Source organism: Diabrotica virgifera, chromosome 3 (assembly GCF_917563875.1).
Source record: "Diabrotica virgifera virgifera chromosome 3, PGI_DIABVI_V3a".
Classification (NCBI taxonomy): domain Eukaryota; kingdom Metazoa; phylum Arthropoda; class Insecta; order Coleoptera; family Chrysomelidae; genus Diabrotica; species Diabrotica virgifera.
The window spans coordinates 30724882-30749483 of record NC_065445.1 but is presented as its reverse complement, the minus strand read 5'-3'; the positions used below and the strand labels follow the sequence as shown (position 1 = coordinate 30749483).

The 24602-nt window shown below is 30.8% G+C and overlaps 2 protein-coding genes across 5 annotated transcripts in view; one reads left to right on the top strand and one right to left on the bottom strand.

Annotated features, from left to right (window-relative positions):
• Positions 1 to 24602, bottom strand: part of LOC114324245 (dipeptidase 1) — a 996635-nt gene that overhangs the window by 718327 nt on the left and 253706 nt on the right. The window lies entirely within an intron of this gene.
• LOC114324246 (glutathione hydrolase 1 proenzyme-like) overlaps positions 1 to 24602 on the top strand; it is a 189562-nt gene that overhangs the window by 140908 nt on the left and 24052 nt on the right. For all 4 annotated transcript variants that reach the window (XM_028272041.2, XM_050646395.1, XM_050646394.1 and 1 more), the window contains exons 2-5: positions 10814 to 10993; positions 14365 to 14597; positions 15469 to 15658; positions 18528 to 18719. In XM_028272041.2, the coding sequence (XP_028127842.2) occupies positions 10857 to 10993; positions 14365 to 14597; positions 15469 to 15658; positions 18528 to 18719 (752 nt within the window). In that variant the 5' untranslated portion in view covers positions 10814 to 10856. The remainder of the gene's footprint in view (positions 1 to 10813; positions 10994 to 14364; positions 14598 to 15468; positions 15659 to 18527; positions 18720 to 24602) is intronic.

Here is a 24602-nt window from a genome sequence, read left to right as displayed (position 1 = left end):
ACCAAGTAAAAAATGACAATTGACCAAAAATTAGGTTGTTTTAAGAATTAAAATAATATACTCTTAATGTTAACGTTACTATTGTATCAATAAATGATAAATAAACATTAGTCAAACATATTTTTAATTACAACTGAACCAAAACAGGAATCATCATTCTCAACTTACTAAAGAAATTTGAAAATATACACTAATTTACGTCGCCCCATGTTTAACAAACAATTTTTTTTCAGTATTGGAATGTTTCTTACATACAATTCCACATAATACACGTTATTTACTTAATATAAAATTGGAACATGGAAGGCCAAGGAAGTTCGTCTGTGGCACCAAATTCAGAAAATATTTTTTTTTTCGTAAAATATAGAGCATTTTTTTATTACAAAATATGAGGGTATCTAGAATGATATTAAAGTCAAATAAAAAAATAATGAGTTTAAAATTGAAAATATGTCTGAATTTATTAAACAAAACCTGCACTGGGGTCAAAATTTACCCCCATTGGTTATCCGAAGGTTAATGTGAGGGAAGTCCAGTTACCCATTTATCCTAAGAGATACAAAAAAAAAAATGGTAAAGATAAAATTTGGGGCACAATTCCATCCTATTGGCCACCCTGCTGTCCACCCTATTGACAGGATGAAACAAATTTATCTTTTTTTTCTAATGGAAGACAACAATTATTGTTTTATTCTTCTTTGGGTTACTCTGAGTTTGGTTGAACTGACCTGGGTTAAGAAAATTGTGCCGGCGTCGAAAATTATGACTGGAAGCACACATTGGTCGAATGTCTTCTTTTTCAAATATTTCACATGTAATTTGGCATGTTACTCTTGAAGATGTGTGACTTGTGTCTTGTCTCCTTTTTGATACTTTGGGTAAATTAGGCCTGTTTCCATTCGACAAATCAATGCCTAGGTAAAAGAGGGTTTATTAAATGGCCACCTCGTTCTTCGCATTTATACTTGTTAGATTTTTACTTATGGGTTATTAAAAAAGCTATGAATATATATAAATAGGTCAGACAACATTGAAGACAACGCATGAGAGAAGAAATTTTAAAGATCACGCGTCAACATACTCAATGGTGCTCATTTTAAAAACTTGATTCAATAAAATATGTTTCCTTATATCATTTTTTATTTTATTCTTTGCGATATTAATCTTAGTGCTTCGAAACGTTAATAAAATAATTTTTTCAATTTAATTGTGGCTTATTTCCCACTAAATAGTTACCTAATCATAAAAATGCCACAAGGAAATAGCTTCAGAACAATCTTAGTGCAGGTACAGTGGAACCCCGAAAAGTCGGCTTCCGATAACCCGGAAGTCCGGCTAACCCGGACCGATTTTCATCAGAAAAAACAAACATGTTTTCACTTTGACTGAGTTTTTTACCAAGAAATAAATAATAAATAATACTGTATAAAACTGTACGTAACTTAGATATATTGTGCATTACGTATTTCATGTTTATGCAATCAAAAATGGAGTTTATCTGTAAGTATACCGTATTTTATTAATTTTTACCATATTCTCCGGCTAACCCGTATTTTCAATAACCCGGATCGGCCGCGGTCCCGATTAGTCCGACTTATCGAAGTTCCACTGTATTAGAAAATATGTTCTCGAGCAATTTTATGCATTACTCTTGAGACTCAGTGTATTTTATGTTTTAAGGCCAAGTCACTGAATTAATCATTTTTTCATAGTTTTTATTTCCATAACTGTTAATATTATATCTATATTTTATACCCCTTATTTTATATTACCCGCAACACCTAACACTAGAAGATAAATTATTATGTATGTATGTATGTATACAGTATGGTGCCAATATTTGGAATAAATTCGGCATTTCGTAAGACAGCGATTTTAAGGAAAAATCCTGAATCAGATCGATTTTTATTTTTAAATTATGATTTTTTGACATATATATCACACTAGTGACATCATTCATCTCGGCGTGATGACATAATCGATGATTTTTTGAAATGAGAATAGGGGTCGTGTGCTAGCTCATTTGAAAGGTTATTCAATTCTGTATTTAGTAATATAAACATTAACACAATTATTTATACAGTGTGTCCAAAATATTTTTTTTTATTTAAATTACTTACACAAAATGAAGAATGTAGGTATGTAATTTATTTAATTCAAAATACATTTTACTGCTGTCAAATAACATGAAAAATGTTTATTAAATAAACATTATTTTTGGTTTAAATTCAATGTTAAAGCAGCCACACCCCTGCCTGTTGACAGTTTGAACATTTAGTTTAAGCGGAAAGAAATGTTTATTTATCAAATAAATATTTTTTTATGTTATCTGACGTATTTTATCACAAACATTCTTCTTTTTGTTTTGTCAATTAATTTAATTTAAAAAATATTTTGGCCACCATGTACCAATATTTTTGTTAATATTTATGTTACTGAATAGAAAATTTAATAATCTGCCTAATAAGCTAGCACACGACCCCTATTTTTATTAAAAAAAATCATCGATTACGTCATCACGCCCAGATGGATGACGTCACTATTATGATATATATGCCAAAAAAATCATAATTTAAAATTAAAAATCGATCTATTTCAGGATTTTTTCTTAGTCGCTGGCTTACAAAATATATAATTTATTCTAAACATTTGCACCATACTGTATATTTAGCTGAATTGTAGGTATTGTATGTACTCATTTTTACTGTAATTGCAATATAGTTATAATGTTGTAATCGCATTATAACTAACTTAATTAAACTCATATAAATATATCAATAATTATTAACAATTGATATAATTATCATTATTCGGTTATGGAGACTGATTTTAACACTGTCTCATTTAAAAGCCTAAATTTATAACATAACCAAGTTACTGCATAATTAAAATGGGGTATATATTGTTTTACAGTTATAATTATATTATTATGCTATGTGGTAAATTTAATTTTTGTTTACCTCTTCAAAATGATCCTACAGAGTGATCCACCACTTGAAATGTTCATTTGCAGCGTGCAAATATCATAAAAAAAAAACAAGAATTCTTTATATTAAAAGCGCAATATTAAGCAATATTAAGAGAAATATCTTATGGTATAGAAATTCTATAATATAATCCAACACTTATCCAGGAGCGGACATATCCTCCGATCACAAACCGGTTGTTTTCTTGATGGGAGTGAAACTAGAGAATGTAAGTATCTGTATCTCCAATATAATGAGGGATAAAAGGCGGCTGAAATAAGACAATACATACGCTGAAACTAAATTTAAAATAAACGAGAACTTAAGGCAAGTCAAAGAAGATAATGCGGAAACTCTAACCCTGGACCAAAAATAGAGAAAAATTCAACATGCCCTTATAGAATTTGTTGAAGTCAGTTGGAAAAGAAGCCCTCAAACCACGTGGAGGAGGAAGAAAACCTTGGACGGCAGTAGAAATTTTTAACTTGCGGAAAAATGAAGAAAATATAAAGGAAAAGACCCGAATAAATACAAAGAAAGGGATTACTGATGTGAAGGAGATATTGTGTCACTGAATCAATTACATCCAGCAACTATTTAATTATGAAAGAGAAGAACAACTGTGACTAATAACCAAAGATGATGCCGGACTATAAATATTACGAGAAGAAGTCATATATGCATCAAAAGCACAAAAAAGGCAAAGCTACTCGAGGAGATTATGTGCCTATCGAATTAGTAATACTCATTGATGAAGATATTAATGGTTGAACGGCTACAATCGACCTTTGTAGCCATTCCCAAAAAGTGCAACAACCTGCTCAGATCACAGATTAATAGCTTTAATGAGTTACGCACTTAAAACATTTTTGAAAATAATGCAGAGCACAATTGTTAAAACTCTTGAATATTTTGGCTTTAGAAATGGTATTTAGAACAAGAAGTTATTTTTGCAGAACAAATGGATAAGAGAGAAAACAAGAGTAAAGAATGTAACTGAACATATTATTATAACAGGGTTAAAGTGGAGATGTGCGGCCACAATGCGAGATAGGAAGATTAAAGATGGAATACTGAAATACAAAACTGGAGACCGTGGACAGGAAGAAGAGGAAGACCTTAGATGTGATGGAAGAACAATATTGTAAATGCTGCAGGAACTCACTGGAAAGGCGCAGCCAAGGACAGACAGATATGGAAAGATTTGGGGAAGGCCCATGTCCAAAGATGGACAGAAATGGGCTAAAGAAGAAGAATTTGTATAAGAGATGCTTCATTCAGCTTGAATTTTCTTGACCAGAGATGCAAGGACATTAAGAAGGACATGTTATTAGACATATATTAGTCATATATTAGAATCAAACTGCCAAGGTAAGAGCTGACATCAAAAACACCCGAGATATTAAAATACAGAAAGGAGTTCACCAGAGTTGCTTGCTGTCCTCACTAATTTTCAGTGTCTACAGTGAAGCGGTATCAGATTTAATAGTAGGCATAGCTATCAATGGAGAAGTTTTGAATAATTTACGTTCTACTGACGATACAGATACTGACAGATAACAACAATGATTTACAGAACGTGATGTAATGCCTTAATGAATGTTGTCAAGAATAAGAAATGAAGATGAATTTGAATAAAACTAAATGCATAATCATGACCAAATCAGGAAATGGAAACATCCAATTGAATATTGAATATACCGTAATTGAGAGTGTGGATACTTAAGAACGTGGATAACATAAAATGTGAACCCAATCAAAGAAATTAAAAAACGTATTAAAATACCACGAGCATTATTAATTAAATTTAAAAAGTTTCTTTGTTGTCGAGATATAAGGTTAGATGGATGAATGATGCTTCAGTGTTACGTGTTCTCTCCTCTTCTTTATGACTTGGAAGCATGCAAACTAACACAAGTGCATCTGAATAAGTTGGTTGCTTTTGAATTTTGGAATTATAAAAGAATCCTATGAATATCATGGTTTCAAAGGATATCAAACGTGGAAGGAACTAGAAGGATATGAAATGAAGGGGAAATAATATTAACTATCAAAAAACGAAAACCTGAGTACTTATGACACAATGAGTGAGTAAAAATACTCATTATTACAACCACTTGAAATACAATAAAGTTAAGGGCTGCATATTTATATTACAAAATTAAATGTGTGACTCCCCCTAAAAACTACACCACATTATGCACCAAATTGTGTAGTGATAATTGGTACACAAAAACTTCAGTATACGAGTTCAATATTCGTTAATTAATAGAATTAATTATTAATGATTAATAAAACAGTGAATATGAATCTGTAATTTTAATTGGATGTTTGCAATATTGTCTAATTTAGAAGCTAAAATATCTAACGACAATAGAGAGTTATTGCCACCGGCAAATAAAGGATCCTTTATTACAGGATACTTTAATAAAGGACAAATACAGGACGGGTCTAAAAGAGTCGTATTGCAAACGCAGTTAAAGAATCTTTTATTTTGACAAATGACATGAAATATTTTTGTAAATATAAAAATAACCTATAAAATTCCATTTGTCGATATAAATTAAAATAAGATAATTGAAGAGTAAAACGTTAAATTTAATTATTTTGTCATTTAAAGATATTTAGAGAACAACATAATATATCCCATAATACTCATCGTTCAATAATATGGAAGTGCAATAAATTGGAAATACTATTTTAGGAGTTTTTAAATACTTTTGCATTATGGGTATATGTAATGGGGAATTTCTGGAGAATATATTATTAGGGAATAGTGGATATCCATTCCTCAACTACAACTACCGAATGACACCATTCCAGAATTTTCAGACAGAAGTTGTGTTTTTATAATTCATCACAAATCCCTTCAAGAATTGTTATTGAAAGAACATTTGGTATTGTGAAGAGATTTCCCATTTTACCATATGTAATGAGATGCAAGTTACCTTTTATTCAAAGAATAATATCAGCTTGTTCAGTTTTACATATTGCAGTAGTACATAATAGAGAAAACTTTGAAATACTGGCAAATGAGTGTGCTGTTGATATTGATATAGAAGCTGTGGCAGTACATTTTCAACCAGGAGCTAATCTAATGCGACTAAATTGTGTGTGTGTTTGTTTAAAATTATTGTTCGACATTTAAAGCTAGCGCTTAAACTAATTTTATTTTTATTGGACTGCAGTTTGTTAATAAATTTATAAATAAATATAAATATTATATTGGTGACTGATTTTAAATATTTTATGATCATTAGCAGGTTTTAAATAATAAATTTATAAATATATACATACATGCTATTGGCGTTTGATGTTTTATCCATTATGGCCTTCTCTTTCTTTCTTTTCACCTCTGGATAACTAGTTATCAGGAAGTTTATCTGACAGATTAGATACTAATAGATATCTGACAGAGAAAAACTTCCCGTTAACTAGTTATCCGGAGCTGAAAAGACAGATACTAAGGATACTGTTATATAAACTTCCCAATAATTAGTTATCTGAAAATGAAAAGACCTCTAATCTGTCAGATAAACTTCCCGATATACAAAAAGATAATGGAAGAATTAAGCTTTATACTGGTTTTTATTAATTTTTTTGGCAATGTTTAAATAAACAAATGCTGATGGCATGAAATGGATCACGAACAAGGAGGAATGAAGAAGGAATTGGAGATTGTGTTTACCATTAAACACATAAAACTGCAGTATCTGGGACACATATGATAAATCAGCACCGTTACTCCCTGCTGCAGTACATATTGCAAGGTACAGTCAAAGGTAAGCGAAGACCTGGAAGAGGGAGAATATCAATGGAACTGTTTCGAATCGCAGCTAGCAAGGTTACGATTGCTATATGATTTCCAACATTCGAAACGGATAAGAACCAAAAGAAGAAGATGGCATGAAAATGAAAGTGTATTAATACTTTTGATTAAAAACTTTATAGATTCTAATCTATAAAAGATTAAATTTTCAAAAATAAATACTTGAACCTTTGTTTTATTTTGTTAACCTGTTGTTATATATCTGTTGAATAGAACTCTATTTTGAATCTAGAATTTTAACAAATCCTAACTTTCATTAAAATTTATTGATCTTATATCTTCAATCTCTTATATCTTCAATAAATATTTATTTCTATAGAAAAATGTAAAATATATTGAGTTTAATAAATGAGTTACTGATATTTTATGTCTGATCATTGTAATTAGTAACAATTTAACAATAAAATGTTCTTTTCTATATTCGTTTGGGTCAAAACATCAATAAAACCCAACCCAAATAAAACCCAACATACAACTTTAATGATGAAAGTTTAATCAAATATCAATCCCACAATACATAAATTATCAATCCAAAGAAGCGACAAGATAAATTCAAAATACAAGTGAAGTTAGACCTTTCTTCACATTTTTGACACGTTATGTTAAAATAAAAGAACTTTTATTAAAATAAAGGTGTCATCTAATTTTCCTTAAATACAGGCGGCCTGTATTTTATTAAAAGACAAAAATAAAAGACGCAATACTGCGCATGCTTATATGTCAAAATAAAGGATCTTTTATTACAGGTCGACTTAAAAGACGTTGGCAATAACTCTCTAATGAAGTTCCTCTATAATTAAAACCATATTATGTGCACTGCTTTATTGTAATAATTATATTATTATTCAGTTATATGAAAAATAAAATTACTGTTTATCTGTGCACAGGTTAGGGTTAGTAGGTCAGGGAAACATCATCTACAATTAACTAGACATGCAAAAAAATCAGACAAAACTAAATAAGCAAATTTAATGTAAATCCTTACATCATTTAAAATCACAGTAAAGACGCACTAGAAATAAACAAACAAAGACACGTTGAACCCAAATAATGATTTAGAATGTTTAAACTTTGTAAATTATCATTTGGGATTTACAATATTAGGGGAGTGCATTTGGATTTTCACTTCGGCAAAAATCAAACAAGATAAAACTTTTTGTAATTTCATTAAGAAATGTTTAATAAACAACATATCTAAAAGTTCTACTCGAGAAGTGGGTGCTTCATTTTTTATTAAACAAATGAACAGCGAAGTTAGATGTTTTTTTAAATAACTCCGAAAACATAACTTTTAGAAAAAAATTGACTTGACCATTGAAAAATTCAGAAAATTTTACAAAAAAACCTTATATAAAGATTTTTCTAAAATTAAATCTCTAGCTTCTGTAATTTTTTATTTATAACGCTAAAGTCACCTTTCTCACACACATTGGCGCACTGTAAACTAGCGTTGGCAGAAGTACACGGTTGAGTTTTTTTAATGTAATTCTTTAACTAATCGATCAAAAGAAATTTTACAAATTGGACATGAAAGAAGATGTAATAAGCTATCTTATGGCTGTAATAAAAAGAAATAAAATGTACGGTGTGGGCGAAAAGTGAGCCTTACATGAATTTTGTTTAAAAATGATTTAAAAATGTGTAAATAATACAATTTTACTTAAAAAAACTCTCAAATTGGCACAACTTACCTCTCAATCATCTTACTAAACGATGTTTTATTCAAAAAAAATCTTAAAAATTTAATTCAAATAATACGCCGTCTCAAAAAATGTAATTTTTAAAAACTTCGTAGTTTTACAGAATTTCCACCAATTTAAGACGGTATTACTCAAGTTTGAATAAATCTAATACAATTTTTTTGATATTTTTTTAAAGCTTAGGATGTAGTCTTTAAAAAACACTGAATAATTTTAGTATAAAAATGAAATAAACAATTTCTATTTGAGAAAACTAAGAAAGATAACAAAGATGTAATAAAAAACCGAAAATTACCAGCTGAAAAAATGTATATACAGAGTGATCAAAACTTTTTTCTGTAAAACTTACCTAAAATATATTCAATAATAAGCTTCAACAATAATAAATGTTCAACAAAAATATTTTTTTAAGCTCTTATACAGTATCTCTGCGTAACTTGGAACCTATTGATAACTTTTTTAATATCAGTTTTACAAAAAAAGTTATTCTTTATAAAATACTTTGCATCGTATATAACATAAGATGCAACCATCAAATATCAAATTTTATTAATTTTGTACGAGGTATGTCAAAAAATATAAACTTCACTCAAGAGTAAAGTACCTTTATATTTCACAATATCGAAAATTTTTATAAAGAAAAGTTGTTTTGAATTAAAAACTATGTTCCAATACGGAATTATATCCTTCTAATCAAAAATTTGATTTTTTAATATTATTTCAAATTAATTATACCCAACATGATTTAATTTTCACTTATTATTTACGATAACTGATTTATTATTAATTTTATGAAGAAAGTTACTCGTCATAAATAGCTGTGCATGGTGTAATACTTAATATGCAAATATAAAATATTATATTTTATCTATATTATACGAGGTATGTATGTCAAAAATTATATTTCGCGCAATAAATATGTACCTTTATAGTTCACAATATTTCGATTAGAAGAGTGTAATTGCATATTGACACATCGTTTTTAATCTCTAACAACTTTCCATAATAAAAATTTTCAGTATTATGAAAAATATAGGTACCTATTTATTACTCCTAACTGAAATTTTTATTTATTGACATATCTTGTACAAAATTAATAAAAATTTATATTTTATGATTGCATTTAAAGTCTTAGAATATGAAGAGCTTTTTACTAAGAATAACTTTTTTTATTTATGATCCCATTGCCATTGCAACAATTTTTTGAATATTGAAGAGATAGATTTTGAATAATTTGTTCTTTTTTCTAATACATTTTAATTTTTAATATTATTGTGAAAATTATTTGTTTATCTTTTTTTTTAAGAATGAAATTCCATATTTGTTTGATTGGATTCTACTTGTTTTTCATTTAAATATCCGCCGTTTTGGATCCGCCATTTTGAAATTTAAATTTTTAATCTTTAATTAAGATTCAACAACCTGTTAAAAATAAAGACAATAAATGTTTTAGAAAAATGTTCTCTTTTATGTTCTTTTTAGAAAATCAGCATTTTGGATCCCCTATTTTATAGTTTATAATGTTAACATTTAAGTTAGGTTTATCAAAGCTCTCAAAAATAAATATATGTAGAAATGAATACATTTTGTAAAGAAATTATGATTTTACAACTATTTTTTAAGTTATCCGCCATTTTGGATCTGTCATTTTATAATTTAAATTATCAAAATTTGATTCAGGTTCAGCAACCTCTTAAAAATATCCACATATATGTAAACAAATACGTTTTATAAAAAAAAATCGGATTTTACAACTGCTTTTTAAGGATTTTTAGGAAAAAATCCGCCATTTTGAATCCGCCATTTTGAATTTGCAAATTGTAATGTCAGACTCGGGTTCAGCATAATCAGAACTAAAATAAAAACATTTTTTTTTCAAAATAAAATGTTGAATTCACCCATATTCTTAACATTATTTATACAAAAAAATTGTTATTGTTTAAACAATTAATAAACAATTATCGGCGAAATTTGTGAGTAGAACTTTTTACTTTAACATATTTATAAACTAACAAAAAAAGTTTTAGAAAAATATAACCTTGTTTGATTTTTTCCGAAACATTTTATCTTTTCGTTCTAATTGCACTCCCCATTTATATTACAACATTGTAAATTATAATTTGGGAATGCTCCTCATAATATTCAACGTGCCTTGGTTTGTTTATTTATAGTGCATTTATATTGTGATCGTAGTATACGTATATAATTCTGTATACTGTATGCCATGTTGTTTATTTATTGCCGTTTTCCTATATATTTTACTATTGTGAAGATAAGTAAGATGATGTTCCATAGGTAAATCTGGTAATTATTTTTAGGTATAACCAGAAAAAAGTTCAGGTAATCGTAACATGTATCGTAATGCTAGTTTTGCTAGTCGTGGGAGCCGTAACCGCTGTAATAATATTCCTTCCAAGCATTACAAGAAACGTCTTTGGACAGAGTCCAAATAAAGGAGTCGTTGTGTCCAACGTGAAAGAATGTGCTGCTGTAGGAACGTAAGTATTTTTTAGTTATTTTGTTATTAAGTTATACGTAGTTTACTATAGAGTTAAAGGTGAACAGACCTATATGTGAAAATCATGCGTGAAGTAAGGCAAAGCTGTATTTTGTCTCCTCAAATCTGTAATCCCTCTAACTCTACTTTAAAATAATATTTATCAGAGATTTGCACGAATCTAAAACAGGTATTCCACTAATCGAGTAATGATACCATAATATTTGCAGACAACCTAGAAGTCGCAAGTTCTTATGAACAATATCACGTATTACGGTCAACAATATGGACTCAATTCTTCTTCTTGCAGTACCGTCTCCTATCAGAGGTTGGCTACCATCACAGCAATCTTAACTTTGTTGGCTGCAGCTCCGAACAACTGCATTGAACTGCACCCATACCACTCCCTTATATTTCGCAACCAGGAAATCCTCCTACGTACCACATTTCTCTTTCCCGAGATTTTTCCTTGGATTATGAGTCTTAGCAGAGAGTACTTTTCTCCTCTTATTATGTAGCCGAGATATTCCAGTTTTTTTCATTTGTATGGTTTTTGTGACTTCGCATCCCTTCCCCATCTTCAGCAAAACATCTTGATTTGTTACGCTTTCTGTCCATGGTATTTTCCACATTCTCCTCTAGCACCACATCTAGAATGCCTCGATGTTTTTGATGTTTATCTTTTTCAGTGTCCAAGTTTCTATACCGTACAGCAAAACAGAGAAAACATAGCACCTTAACATTCTCGTTCTTAAGTTTATATTTACGTCCCGGCTACATAAGAACTTTTTCATTTTGACAAACGATTGTCTCGCTATCTCTATTCGCCTCTTGATTTCTCTTGTCTGGTCATTAGTATCAGTGAACCAAGCCCCTAAATATTTGTAGGACGTAACTCTTTCAACTGGCTGATTATTTATGGTTAAATTCACATTGGTGAATAGCTTATTTGTTACAATCAATATGGACTCAATGGACTCAATAAAAATGTAAAAAAGAAAAAGCATGTGATCATTAAAAAAAAAGATAACAGAACGTAAACTCTACAACAACCAAACCACTGTAGAAAAAGTGACGCACTACAACTACCTCGATACCATAATAAATGAAGAATGGACCAACCACCAAGAGATAAGAGCACACATCGAATGAGCTAGATCTACTTTCAACGGGATGTGGTCTTCTTCAACAGCCACAACCTCTGTCTTAGTATAAAGGTACGAATGTTGCAATGCTATGTCTTCTTTGTCTTTTTTTATGGTGTTGAATAGTGGAGCTTGAATGAAGAGTTGTGCAGAAACTTGGAAGCATTTGAGATGCTATATCGGAGAATACCTAAAATTCCGTGGAATCACCGAGTCAAAAATGAGGAGATTCAGAAATCAGAAGAATGTAGAAGAACCAAGCGGTACTGACCACCCAAATCTCCAAAGTTACAATACTTCGGAAACATTATGCGAAATGATTACTGTTCAATTTTCACATGTAACAAATATTATTATATTTTTAACTGTGTTTGAATCTGTAATTACACCCCTTAATTTTAAATAAATCTCAAGCCAACCTTGTCCAGTCCAGTAGTACCAGTTTATCACCTCCTAATTTGTACCCTCACCCCTACAGACTGACAATTATATTTGGATTCGCGACAGAGAAAAAATCTGCCACTTTTTACTACAATCCGTCCAAGGATCAACTCGAGTACCACTCATCACTTGAGGGTACATAAACTCTTTTTGCTATTGCTTGCTCGAGGGTAAACTTGTATAATCTCGTGCCATCCACCACGTGTTGGAGGTACATGAATTCTTCTCCTACGACCGCTAAGTCGCAAACACATCTGCGCAAAATAAGACAATATAATTAGATAGTCATAACCCCTAACCGATACGAGCAATAACAATTCGTGCACGCACAGGTAATTCGCGAGTGATACGGTATAAACGACTTCGCGGTAGTTCAAACGCGAGACACGTGGAACGTGGAACAGTCCATTCGTGTGTGACGGGCATTAGTGCTCGAGAGAGGAAGCGCGACAACGCTTAACGGTTTGGTAAGACTATTTATATACATATGAAAATTGTCTGTTGATAAAACCTTTCCCATTTGAACCTAACCTAAACCTTAAAATATCCTTATTAAGTACAGTCCACATATTATATATAGATTATATATTATATATAGATTATATATATAGATTATATATGAGATTATATATTTATAAATTCACATATACAGGGGGTCCCAGACTAATTTAGCCACGCTATATCTCTTTAACCAATTGAGATTTTCGAAGGGGACAAAAAGTGGTATATTCTACTTGTAATACACTTTAATAAGGCAAACAAAAAAATCATCCCCTAAATATTCATCCCTTAGTTACAACCCCTAACTTTATTTTTTTTAATAGCACCCTGTATATTTTTTTATAGTTTTGGATGTGATCTTTTATCGTCTATTCAACACATTTTTTTAAAATAAAATCGGTTCGTAAATAACCAAGAAACTATCAGTTTATTTTTGTTAATTGTGAGTCCCAGACTAATTTATCCAGGCTACATTTCTTAAACCAATAGAGATTTTCGAATGGGACAAAAACTGATCTATTCCATTTGTAATACACTTTCATATGGCGTAGAAAAAATTCATCCCCTAAATATTCATCTCTAACTTACAGGGTGCTATTTAAAAAAAAAATAAAGTTAGGGGTTGTAACTAAGGGATGAATATTTAGGGGATAATTTTTTTCTACGCCATATTAAAGTGTATTACAAATGTAATAGATCAGTTTTTGTCCCATTCGAAAATCTCTATTCGTTTAAGAAACATAGCCTGGAAAAATTAGTCTGGGACACATAATTAACAAAACTCTACTGATATTTTCTTGGTTATTTACGAACCGATTTGTTTTTCAAAAAATGTGTTGAATAGACGATGAAATACCACATCCAAAACTATAAAAAAATATACAGGGTGATATTAAAAAAATTAAAGTTAGGGGTTGTAACTAAGGGATGAATATTTAGGGGATGATTTTTGTCTACGCCATATTAAAGTGTATTACAAGTAGAACAGACCACTTTTTGTCCCATTCGAAAATCTCTATTCGTTTAAGAGATACAGCGTGGCTAAATTAGTCTGGGACACCCTGTATGTACAAGCTTTATCGTACAAATACAGAATCTGTATTATATATCTGATATACCCTCCTGATAATCTGATATACCCTAGAATATATCTGATATACCCTCCTATAAACCATACTTCAAGGAAAAATATTTGGAAAGCAAGATCCAGGAAGAAAAAGAATATTCTGGTTGAAGAATCTTTCCCGCGCTTTTGTTAGGCACATCTAATATTCTAAATTTTCAGTTCCATTTTATCAAAAGGAGGAAATGCTGTTGACAGTGCAATAGCTACCCTACTCTGTGAAACTGTTTCAAAACCAGATCTAAGCAAAACAGGAGGGGATTTTGTAATGACTTTTTTTAATAAAAGCACGGGTGAGGTGTTTGTGTTGAATGCAAGGGAACCACCTCAAAATTCAACAACTGAATCTTTGGAGAATCACATGGCATTACATGGAATTGCAAATCAAACCGCAGGTAAATAGATTAATGTACAATCTAAAATAAAAAGTTATAGTGTATTGTGCATCAAGTGCAGAAAGGTACTAATTTCACACGAGTTTGAAAAGTTGAGCAAGAACGAGAAAAGGTATGAGCGCAAGCGAGTGCCGCAATTTAAACGAGTGAGAAATTACCTTTCTGCACGTGTTTTAAAGGCAAAATGAGAATTTATAGATACATTTATTTTTATAAATAGGTACACATATCTGTATATCACGAAATACTATATTCGACTGACTAATCAAATACTTCATTTCGCCCATATTCGGGCCTCTATGCTGTTGTTGTCCGAACCTCTTATTTCTTTTAGTCATTCGTCAGGGGCGGTGTAGCAAATATTCTTTACAAAGTAGGTATAACAGTAAAAAACATACTGACCTATTGTTGCAGTTAAAAATCCTTTGAAATTTTTTTGAAGTTAATTATTGATATAAATTACACTAAAAATTGTATAAAATGAGCAAGATTCATTTAAATAATATTCACATAAATAATTCGCATAAGTAATTTGATTTATTAAAAGTGGCATTCACCACTTGAACCTGATTTCAGCTCGTGAGTAACTTCAGCCCGTTAGTAATGAACTATTACATACGTGTAAAGTAATGGGCGTTATTATGTATTCAAAAATAGTGAATAATGAGCATGTTATTAAACGGTCGTAGAAAAAGTTCCTTTTTATAAAAGTGTAATTATTTTTAGTCAGTGTTTACGATTTACGAGGAAACTTCATAATTTTTCTCAAGAATATTCATCTGTCGATTGCATGTTTAAAATCATACTATTATAACATTTTAACAATTATTTTAACATCTCCGAATATAGTTCTTCATACACTTTTTTTTAGGAAAATTAATAGTACCTGTAGAAATTCGTGCATATTGGACAGCGTACAAAAGATTAGGTGGGGGAGTGTCTTGGAAAGAAATCATTGATCCCACTATAGATTTGTGCTTATCTGGTATAGAAATATCTGTACATACAGCTAAACTTATTAAGCAGTATAAAGAAATTATTTATAGTGATCCAGTATTAAGGTAAGGTGTAGTGATATTATGACGCTTTGTATAATTTTCACTCAATTAATGTTTAAACTTTAAACCTTACTCATAGTGAATAATCAAAGTGTTATGAACACTTGGATTTAGTAACCTCGAGTAACATTGAAATTATTGTTACTATTTAAAGATGTATATAAATATAACTCTGGTGATATAGAAAAATATAGTTTTATTTAAATAAATAAGGACCAAAGAAGCAGTTTAAATACCAACTCTTTTGTTTCTTCAGAACAAAGGTATTGTTTGTTACTACTCTTTTTACTGCGCTTTTAAAATTATTTTAATATTCTAAAATAATATGTACCTACTATCTTAACATTACGTGTCTCACAGGTACCCAGCGCATTCCTAATAGGGCAGTCAATGAGGATATTTGGCTCCGAATTCCATCCTACTACATCGATTTACTTGATATTTTCAGAGTAAGTAGGGAATAAATCAGGAAACAAAGTCTACCCCATGCCGATGTGCGCTTATATCTTGGGGGTGGTTCCAACCCCTTCTCGGTGGTGGAAAATTCTTTGGTAAAAATAACCACGGAAGTGAATAGAGAACCTAATTTTAAGCAAAAACTGTTTTATAATTTTTTTTGAAAACTTAATAATTTTTGAGTTAATCGTGGTTGAAAATTGGCCATTTTCATTGAAACGGCCATTTCGGAAGGTTTTCTGCGAATACCTTAAAAACTATGCATCTAAGAAAAAACTATTAAAAATATTTTTGTAGCTTATAAAAAAACAAAGAGACTCGTTCCTTCATAAACCTTCTAGTTATAATACAAAAAGAGATGGAAGTGAGAAGAGTTTGTTTTTTTTGGTGCATGCTCAAATCGGTTATTCTACTTGAAATAACAGAGAAACGGTCGATTTAAGGTGTATAATACTACCAATACCTTTTAGAGTGCTTGAAAAGAACTTTAAAATGAGCATTATTAAATGTCGATTACATTCAACCTAAGCGAGATATGCTGCAAAATATTGATGAGAAATATATTTAAAAAAAAATGGGAAGTATATTTTAACCCCTAATCCATCAGAATTTAAATGCATCGTTTTCCTTCTGCAATGCTATTTATTATAGTGTTTTTTCTATGTTTAAAAAGTTGGACGGGTTTAAAATAAATGGTTTTTGAAAAAAATAAGATCAAATTATAGAGCGCATTTTTAAATTCTCTAAAAATCTTCCTTTTCTCCATGTAACTCAAAAATAATACGAGATACGAACAAAAGATATCAAACAAAATATAGGTCTTTTTTAGATAAAAATTTTGTTTTTGCCTTTCATTACTGTATGTCTCATTGTTTTCACGTTACAGGGAGAAAAAGGAAGCTTTTTAAGAAAATTTAAAATGCGCTCTATAATTTGATCTTATTTTTTTTGCAAAAACCATTTATTTTAAACCCATCCAACATTTTGAACATAGAAACAACACTACAATAAAAAGTATAGTAGACGGAAAACGATGCATTTAAATTCTGGTGGATGAAGGGTTAAATATACTTCTCATTTTTTCTTAAAATACATTGGTCATCAATTTTTTTGCAGCATATCTCGCTTAGTTTGAATGTAATCGACAGTTAATATTGTTCATTTTAAAGGTCTTTTTAAGCACTAAAAAAGGTATTGGAAGCGTTATACATCTACAATCGACCGTTTTTCTATTATTTCAAGTTTAATACACCTATTTGAGCATGCACCAAAAAAACAAACTCTTCTCACCTACCATATCTCTTTTTGTGTTATAACTAGAAGACTTATGACGAAAAGAATATATTTGTTTTCTTATAAGCTACAAAATGTTTTATATAGTTTTTTTAGTGAGATGAATAGTTTTTAAGGTATTCGCGAAAAACCGTTCGAAAAGGTGTCATTTTTTAATGAAAATGGCAAATTTTCAACCACGAATAACTCAAAAAGTATTGAGTTTTCAAAAAAAAATATTGAACAGTTTTTGCTTAGAAATAGGTTCTATAGCCACTTCCGCGGTTATTTTAACCAAAAAGTTTTCCACCCACGAGAACCCAAGATAAAAGCACACATCGGCATATGGTAGACTTTGAATTAGAAGATAAGTAGAGGCTATTCCCAAAATTTCATTAAAATCCATGCAGTAGGATAGAATTCGGAGGTAATACCCTATTCTTGCTCCCATTGACTGGCGTATAAGTACAAACTGGGTTTCATCTAGGTCTCGTTAACAATGACTTCATATTCTTCCATAAATAATGCGAAGACAAATTTTCAATGCGTTGCTCATCAGTCTAATTAACCTGTATTCGTCTAATCTTTTTGCCCGCTGCTTTTTTGGAATTGCTATAATAATAAACTTCAGCCATCCCTCAGGTATTTCACCAGTAGTGTACAAATCATTAAAAACCTTAACTAGAACACTCATATGGTCCTCTTATACCATTTTTATGATATCAAGTGGGATGTTGTCTGGTCCGCTTGCTTTCTAAGTTTTGGCTGATTTTATTACATGAAGAACTTCTTCTTCTTCTTCTTCTTTCTCATAATCCTTAGTGCCCTTCAGGGCATCGGGTGTAGGGTTCCGTCTTTTATTCAATTCTTCCATATACTTCTATTGGGTAAGGTTTTTCATATTTATATTCATGTCTCTCTTTTCACCTATATCATGGATTTGGTCTATTTTTGTCTTTCTCGGCATTCCCTTTCTTCTGTTTCCCATTAGCTTCATATACCTTCTTTGGTTAGTCTATTGTGCTCCATTTTCTCTATGTGACCAAATCAGTTGAATTGTTTGTTTTTGCTCTTTTTTTTACCTTGCTCTTTTTGTCTGGCTTGTCATGAAGAAATAATGCTTAATTATGAAAAAATTTTTCAGAGAAACTTTTATCAATACGGAAACCAATGATACATATGTAAAAGGGCAAGTCTTCAGAAGGCCAAAAGTAGCAGAAATGTTAAAAATAATAAGTGAAAAAGATATTGATGTTTTGTTTAACAGTACTTATTCCAATGGATCTGACGTTCATGAAAATGGTTTTTTTTATACTGACGATGAAGATAATTATGAGTAAGTATATCTTATGGAAAAATCCACCTTCTTACAAAGTAAGACAAATCCATAAGTTGGTAGGTACATACTTCACATACGTACTTATTTATGAAGAAACCTAAATTCCATTTTGCTTCATACAACTTGATACCTATATAGTCGGTTCGCTAATCTCAGACACAACTGTCTATTAAAAGTTAGTTATATTTTGACAGACTAGACGTGGCTGGAAATTACTAAACAACCAAGCACACAATATGCTCATAGCCAATATTAAAAGTAAATACTAGGAGTACCAAACATAAACCTTACTCCAATCAATAATTATTTATTTATACCATAATACGGTATGCGCCAAAACAAAGGACACTGAAATCAGGAAGCCTGTGAAATATAATCGCGTCATAAGAAACAAGTGACAATAGTTGTCATGGTATTTTTAAACATTGTTTATTCTAACAAACTGTCAAAAAGATTCGAAATGGTGCTTACAACGCAAGAAAAAATATTTATTATTGAGTATTATTTCCGCTCATACGGGAATTGACGATCAAATGGACCTAGTTTGTTAATGGTTGCCAATCAATTTCGGGAAGAGTTTCAAATTTTGACACCATTTTTTATTGATCTCAGAATATTCTGTCGTGCCAGAAACATACAGTTGAATACCCAATGGTTCCAACAGGATGGGGCTACTTGTCATACCACCAGAGCATCCTTAGATATGATTCGAGAAAATTTTGAGGACCGCGTAATTTCCCGTAACACGAATTTTCCTTACCTTCTTATTCATCTGATCTAACAACTTGATGCTTACGTATGGGGTATGCTGCATGCTGAAACAAGCCGTTTTACAGAAAACCCACCGGCAACTATTGATGAACTACGTGAAAAAATTTTGACCTTATTCAGAAGAACGCAGCAGCCTATTTTAAATAATATGCTAAGCAATCTTTTTAAGCGTTATGAGTACTGCTTGGAACGCAATGGCAAGCACTTTGAACACATTTTAGATAGAAGAAAAACTTAAAATTCGCATTATTTGAAATGTTGTTATTTAATTTCTCATGTTTAATAAAGCTTTAGTTTTTCAGTGTCGTTTGTTTTGGCACATACTGTATTATAATGTATTGATAACAAACAAGAAAATTATTTATTGTACAAAATAAAAATATTTTAAGGAAATAATTGCCACAAAATTGTATGAGTTTAGTATACTTCCACTGTTTTCAATAATTCATCTTTTTTAATGAAAGAGTAAGTTTATTTGAGCTATTTATAAGATGAAGTAGGAACTTTTGTGCTGTATGTTTCCTACTCTGATTCTGTCAAAATGCGTCTGAGCTGAGCGAACGGAGTTTAACCTTCGGAGTACGGAGATTATTTGACTTACTTAGATTACGAAGATGGGTCAAGCGTGACCCATTCTCATTTTATTTATAAGGATGTTTTAAATAGTCAGTATTAATAAACAGTATCTTTAATTCAACAAAAAACAAACAAACATAACCATTATAATCCTAAATTATTGTATTTAAATTTTTTAAGATGGTTTCCCATGGGTATACACTAGTTCGCTGCGGCGGCCAGATTTTAATACCTTACAGAAAACGGGCATAGGTAAATTCGCTCCGGCCATATATTTGAATACGTATACCCGCAAACAGAGACGGCTGCGATTTACGTGTACCTACAAACATATTAAAAATATTTTTCGAAATCCGAAGACCGGGTCAGGACTGACCCGGCATCATAGATGTTACGTAGAGGAAAAACTGTAATTTGCATGTTCACGAATTATATACGAAAAAATAGACTGAAACAAATAAGGAGAACTTACGATCAATCGGATTTGTAAAAAAATTATTTCATAAAATATTAAAATATTAAGAAATAAGTGAATTTCGGGTCACGCTTGACCCAGTCTTCGTAGTCCGAAGGTTAATAAATTTTGTGAAACTGTTGAAAAAAAAAGTTTTCAGTGTTTGGTTAGATAAAATGAACTTCCATCAAGCAACGCAACGCAAGAATCCATCACATACGGCTCAAAAAAATAAACTTTATTTTTTCAAAAAAATTATGAACGCATTCACAAAAATGTTGGAGATTCATAAAAAACCTTTTATAAACTGAATTAAAAAACTATTATTGGTAACTAAAAAATAGTAAAATAATGTTGAAAGCACTTGAAGAATACAGGAGAAAAACAAGGAATGTCACATTTTATACATATTGAGATAAACACACATAAATGTTTAATTCTTATGATATCTAAAAACTACTTAGGAGGTGCGTAGCAGAGTTCTAGCAATTTTTATTCTATAATGTTAATATAATATTAATCTATATTAACATATTAATTTAATGAAATGAATTTCGACTCGATTCAAGTTCTCTGTTTACCCAGGTATAACCATAAAAACAGGCACCGCTAGGAAAACATTCCACTTTGCAGTTCAGAGAACCCGTACGAAACGAATCTGTGTACACTATACAGAGTATGTCATAAGTAAGAGCCTCCTTGACAACAGTTAGGCCTAGAAATAGTACTATAGGGGGATGGAGGAACAAAGATTTTAATCAAAACGAAACCGTAGATTTTCTTATTTTATTAATTTAATAATTGTACCAAAAAACTGCTGACATTCTGGTCCTGCTGGTCCTTCGCCTGGATACAAATTCTTAGAAAATTTATATAGACTGATCTTTCTGGTTATTGTATTGAATCGATAGTCTAGTCGATAGTACTGTTTTTGCTGGTACATGGCGAGAAAAGCCAAAATTCATAAAAAAGTCACATTCCTTGCTTTCCCCCTGTACTCTTTACTTGACGGTAGAAAGACTGGATGAACTTGCTGCCATACTAATAGCGAAAGAATACTGAATGGACTTCTTTTAACTATCGAAACGTAAACACTGACATGCGGTACGTAATACCGCAAGAAACTTAGCTCAAAGAATAAATCATACTTAAACTGCAGCAGTTGGGAGCAGGTACAATTGCACACCACTTGAATGTACATAGATAGTGTTCTAGGAATCTTTTATATAACAAGTTTTACAGCAAAATATCGTCCCTGTCATTTCCAAATATCTAATGTGAAAAGTGGTACTTTTCCGGAGAGCAAAATAAATCTTTTTTAGAGACTAAATATTTTTTGTATGTAATGTTTAATCCTTGTTAGATTGATAACAAACTTGAACTGCTCATAATTTTTTCTTTCCAAAAAAATCACGTTCGTTACTTTGCTTTTTGTATTAATCAAAGATTTGTTTCGGTCCGATCGATGTTTCAAAGTAGCGAATGTATAATAGCGAATAACTGTATAATCAAATAATGAAATGCGTTAAAATGAAATCATAAACTGCCTCACATGAATTTCTTGGAAGCGATACTTAAACAAAATTCGCACAAATTGTTAACACGTGCATTTTTTTCTTCTCAGCAGTCTAGCATTTTCGACAGTTTACAGATTATAATTGTTGAATAACTGTTATAAATTACAACACAAACTAACGAATGTTACACATTCGACATTTAGCGTTGTACAAATAGAGGAAAGGATGCAAATATGGGCTACCCATTTTATTTTTCTTTGTTAAAAAAAGAGTAAAAATTCTATTTTATTTCCAAAGGTATGCAAGAATACCTACATTTAGTTATTTATAACCTGCCCAAAGTGCAAATTGATTAAAAAATATACAACTGTTTTAAATGTATAAATAATGAAAAATTGTACTTTTGCGCCGTTTGAATAATGATCCTAAATATGGGCTACCCCGAATAATGTGTCTTAAATTTGTGTGAAATGAGATAAATGCGTGACAAATATATTTTAATACCTAAAATACAAAAATACATTAAATAGCTCATAGGCTAAAACTATTTGCAAAAGTCACACATATTCTTCTTTTTCGGCCCCAGCGCACTCGTTATGTGCCCACAAATGGAACAGAAGCACTTGACCCATATTTCACCAAGATTATCCTCTGAAAAAAGTACTTTGCAAAACATACACGTTACGTCAGCTGCGTCTTGTGGAGGCTGTGTGGAAGGAAACTCATTGTAATCGCTTTCATCATCTGCAGGCACATATTCCTCCTCATCCTCGCTACTAGAAACCGATTTCTTTTTTTGGTTCTTTGTGACTTTGGTAAGCTGCTTACGTTTTCCTTTTTTTATTTCTTTTCCTTTTCTTTTTTCTTAGCCTTTTCCTACTTCGTTTTGCCTACATTGCTACATTGTTCTAAATATGGGCCACTAGCCCATAATGAAAACAGAGGCATAGCCCATATTGTAAACACGCTTGCTTTGCACAACAAAAGAAGTTATGTCTAAAAGCAGACAATTTGAAGAAAACTCATTAGCATATATCAAAGACTAATAATAGAGCTTCAACGTGACACATACTTTTTTTTTGAAATTCGTGTTTATTTTTAAATAGGTACTGGAATTTATCAACTTACCCGAAAAAGTTTTGACACTCGCACCAACCGACAAACAATTATTATAAACTGGGAAATATCTACCACAGTGGTGCCATCGCTACGGTGATAGTTTAACTTCGTCAAATACCATTTGAAATAGTCAAAATGTAGAGATTTGCAACGAATAGCTGTGAAACCCACCTAGCCCATATTGGGGTATATTCTGTAACACATCCGCTAAATTTTAGAGGCCTCTAAAATTTTAGCGCCTGTTAAAAATATTTTGGTATTCTGTAAATCATACATCCGTTAAAAACATAACCTAAACCGTTAAAACTCCCTCTAAATATAAATATTTTAGAGGATGTCAAAACGTACCCGCTAAATTTTTAGCAGTCCGTTAAATGTGGTTTAATTATTTTTGTTGGGTTATGTTGTTATGAATAGTAGTTTATTCTTGTATTATACTGGAGATAAATAATTAAAAATGGCAAATGGCTTTCTATAATGTATTTGGTGAAGAAGTACTTAATAAATAATAATGAAAGGTAAGTCTCATTTTACTTTACAATCGACACAGTACACCTATAAGCAACAAAATTCAAATTTTTGTTTCTTTTTGTAGAGCTGATCTTAGATTACAACAAAAACAAAAAGTAATTGACCTGAAAGTAACTACAATTACCATTTCAAAGGAAGTAGGTACCTATCTATCTAGAAATGTGATTGAAAAAGTGGTGGAAGTCAAAGATGTTTGTCAAAGCAATTAAATCCTATTAATGCAGGTAAAATTATTTAAAGTTATTGTGGAACATTACAAAACGTACCAAATGTTTATAAAGGTGAAGTTTCAGAAGGTTTATAACCAGATACAGATTAATAAGATGATCTTACTGTTATTGAAAATAGACCATTTGACCAAAATTAGTGTCGAAGGGGAGAAGAAATAAGATATGCAATTTTTCAGCAATATATTAATGTAGGTACCACTTTATAAATAAAAATGTTTAATTGGAAAATATGAGTTTTACTAAAAAATAATTAAATCCAAAATCCAATAAATATTATTTTTTAGGAAACTGTCAATGTCTTCTTCTTCTTAAGGTTTTTGGCCTTTGACAGTCAGTTTTCGGTCAATTTCTAGGTTAAAAGTAGTTAAAAAACGATCAACGTGCAACGTTGCCGTATTTGTTCCAAAACCTTTTAGAGGATTCCTCTAAAAAAATATTATTTTAGCGGTCCTCTATAATATGTGTTTACAGAATGTCAATCTAACCCAAAAGTTTTAAAGGACCGTTAAAAGTTAAATTTTAGAGGCCTCTTAAATTTAACGGAAATGTTACAGAATACACCCCATTTACAGCCTTTCCTCTATAATTTTAGTTATTTATACAAAACAAAAGTATTAAATATACCATTTTTGTAAGTTTGCAGTCAACCAAATGGGAAAATGTTCATATTCGATCGTTTAAA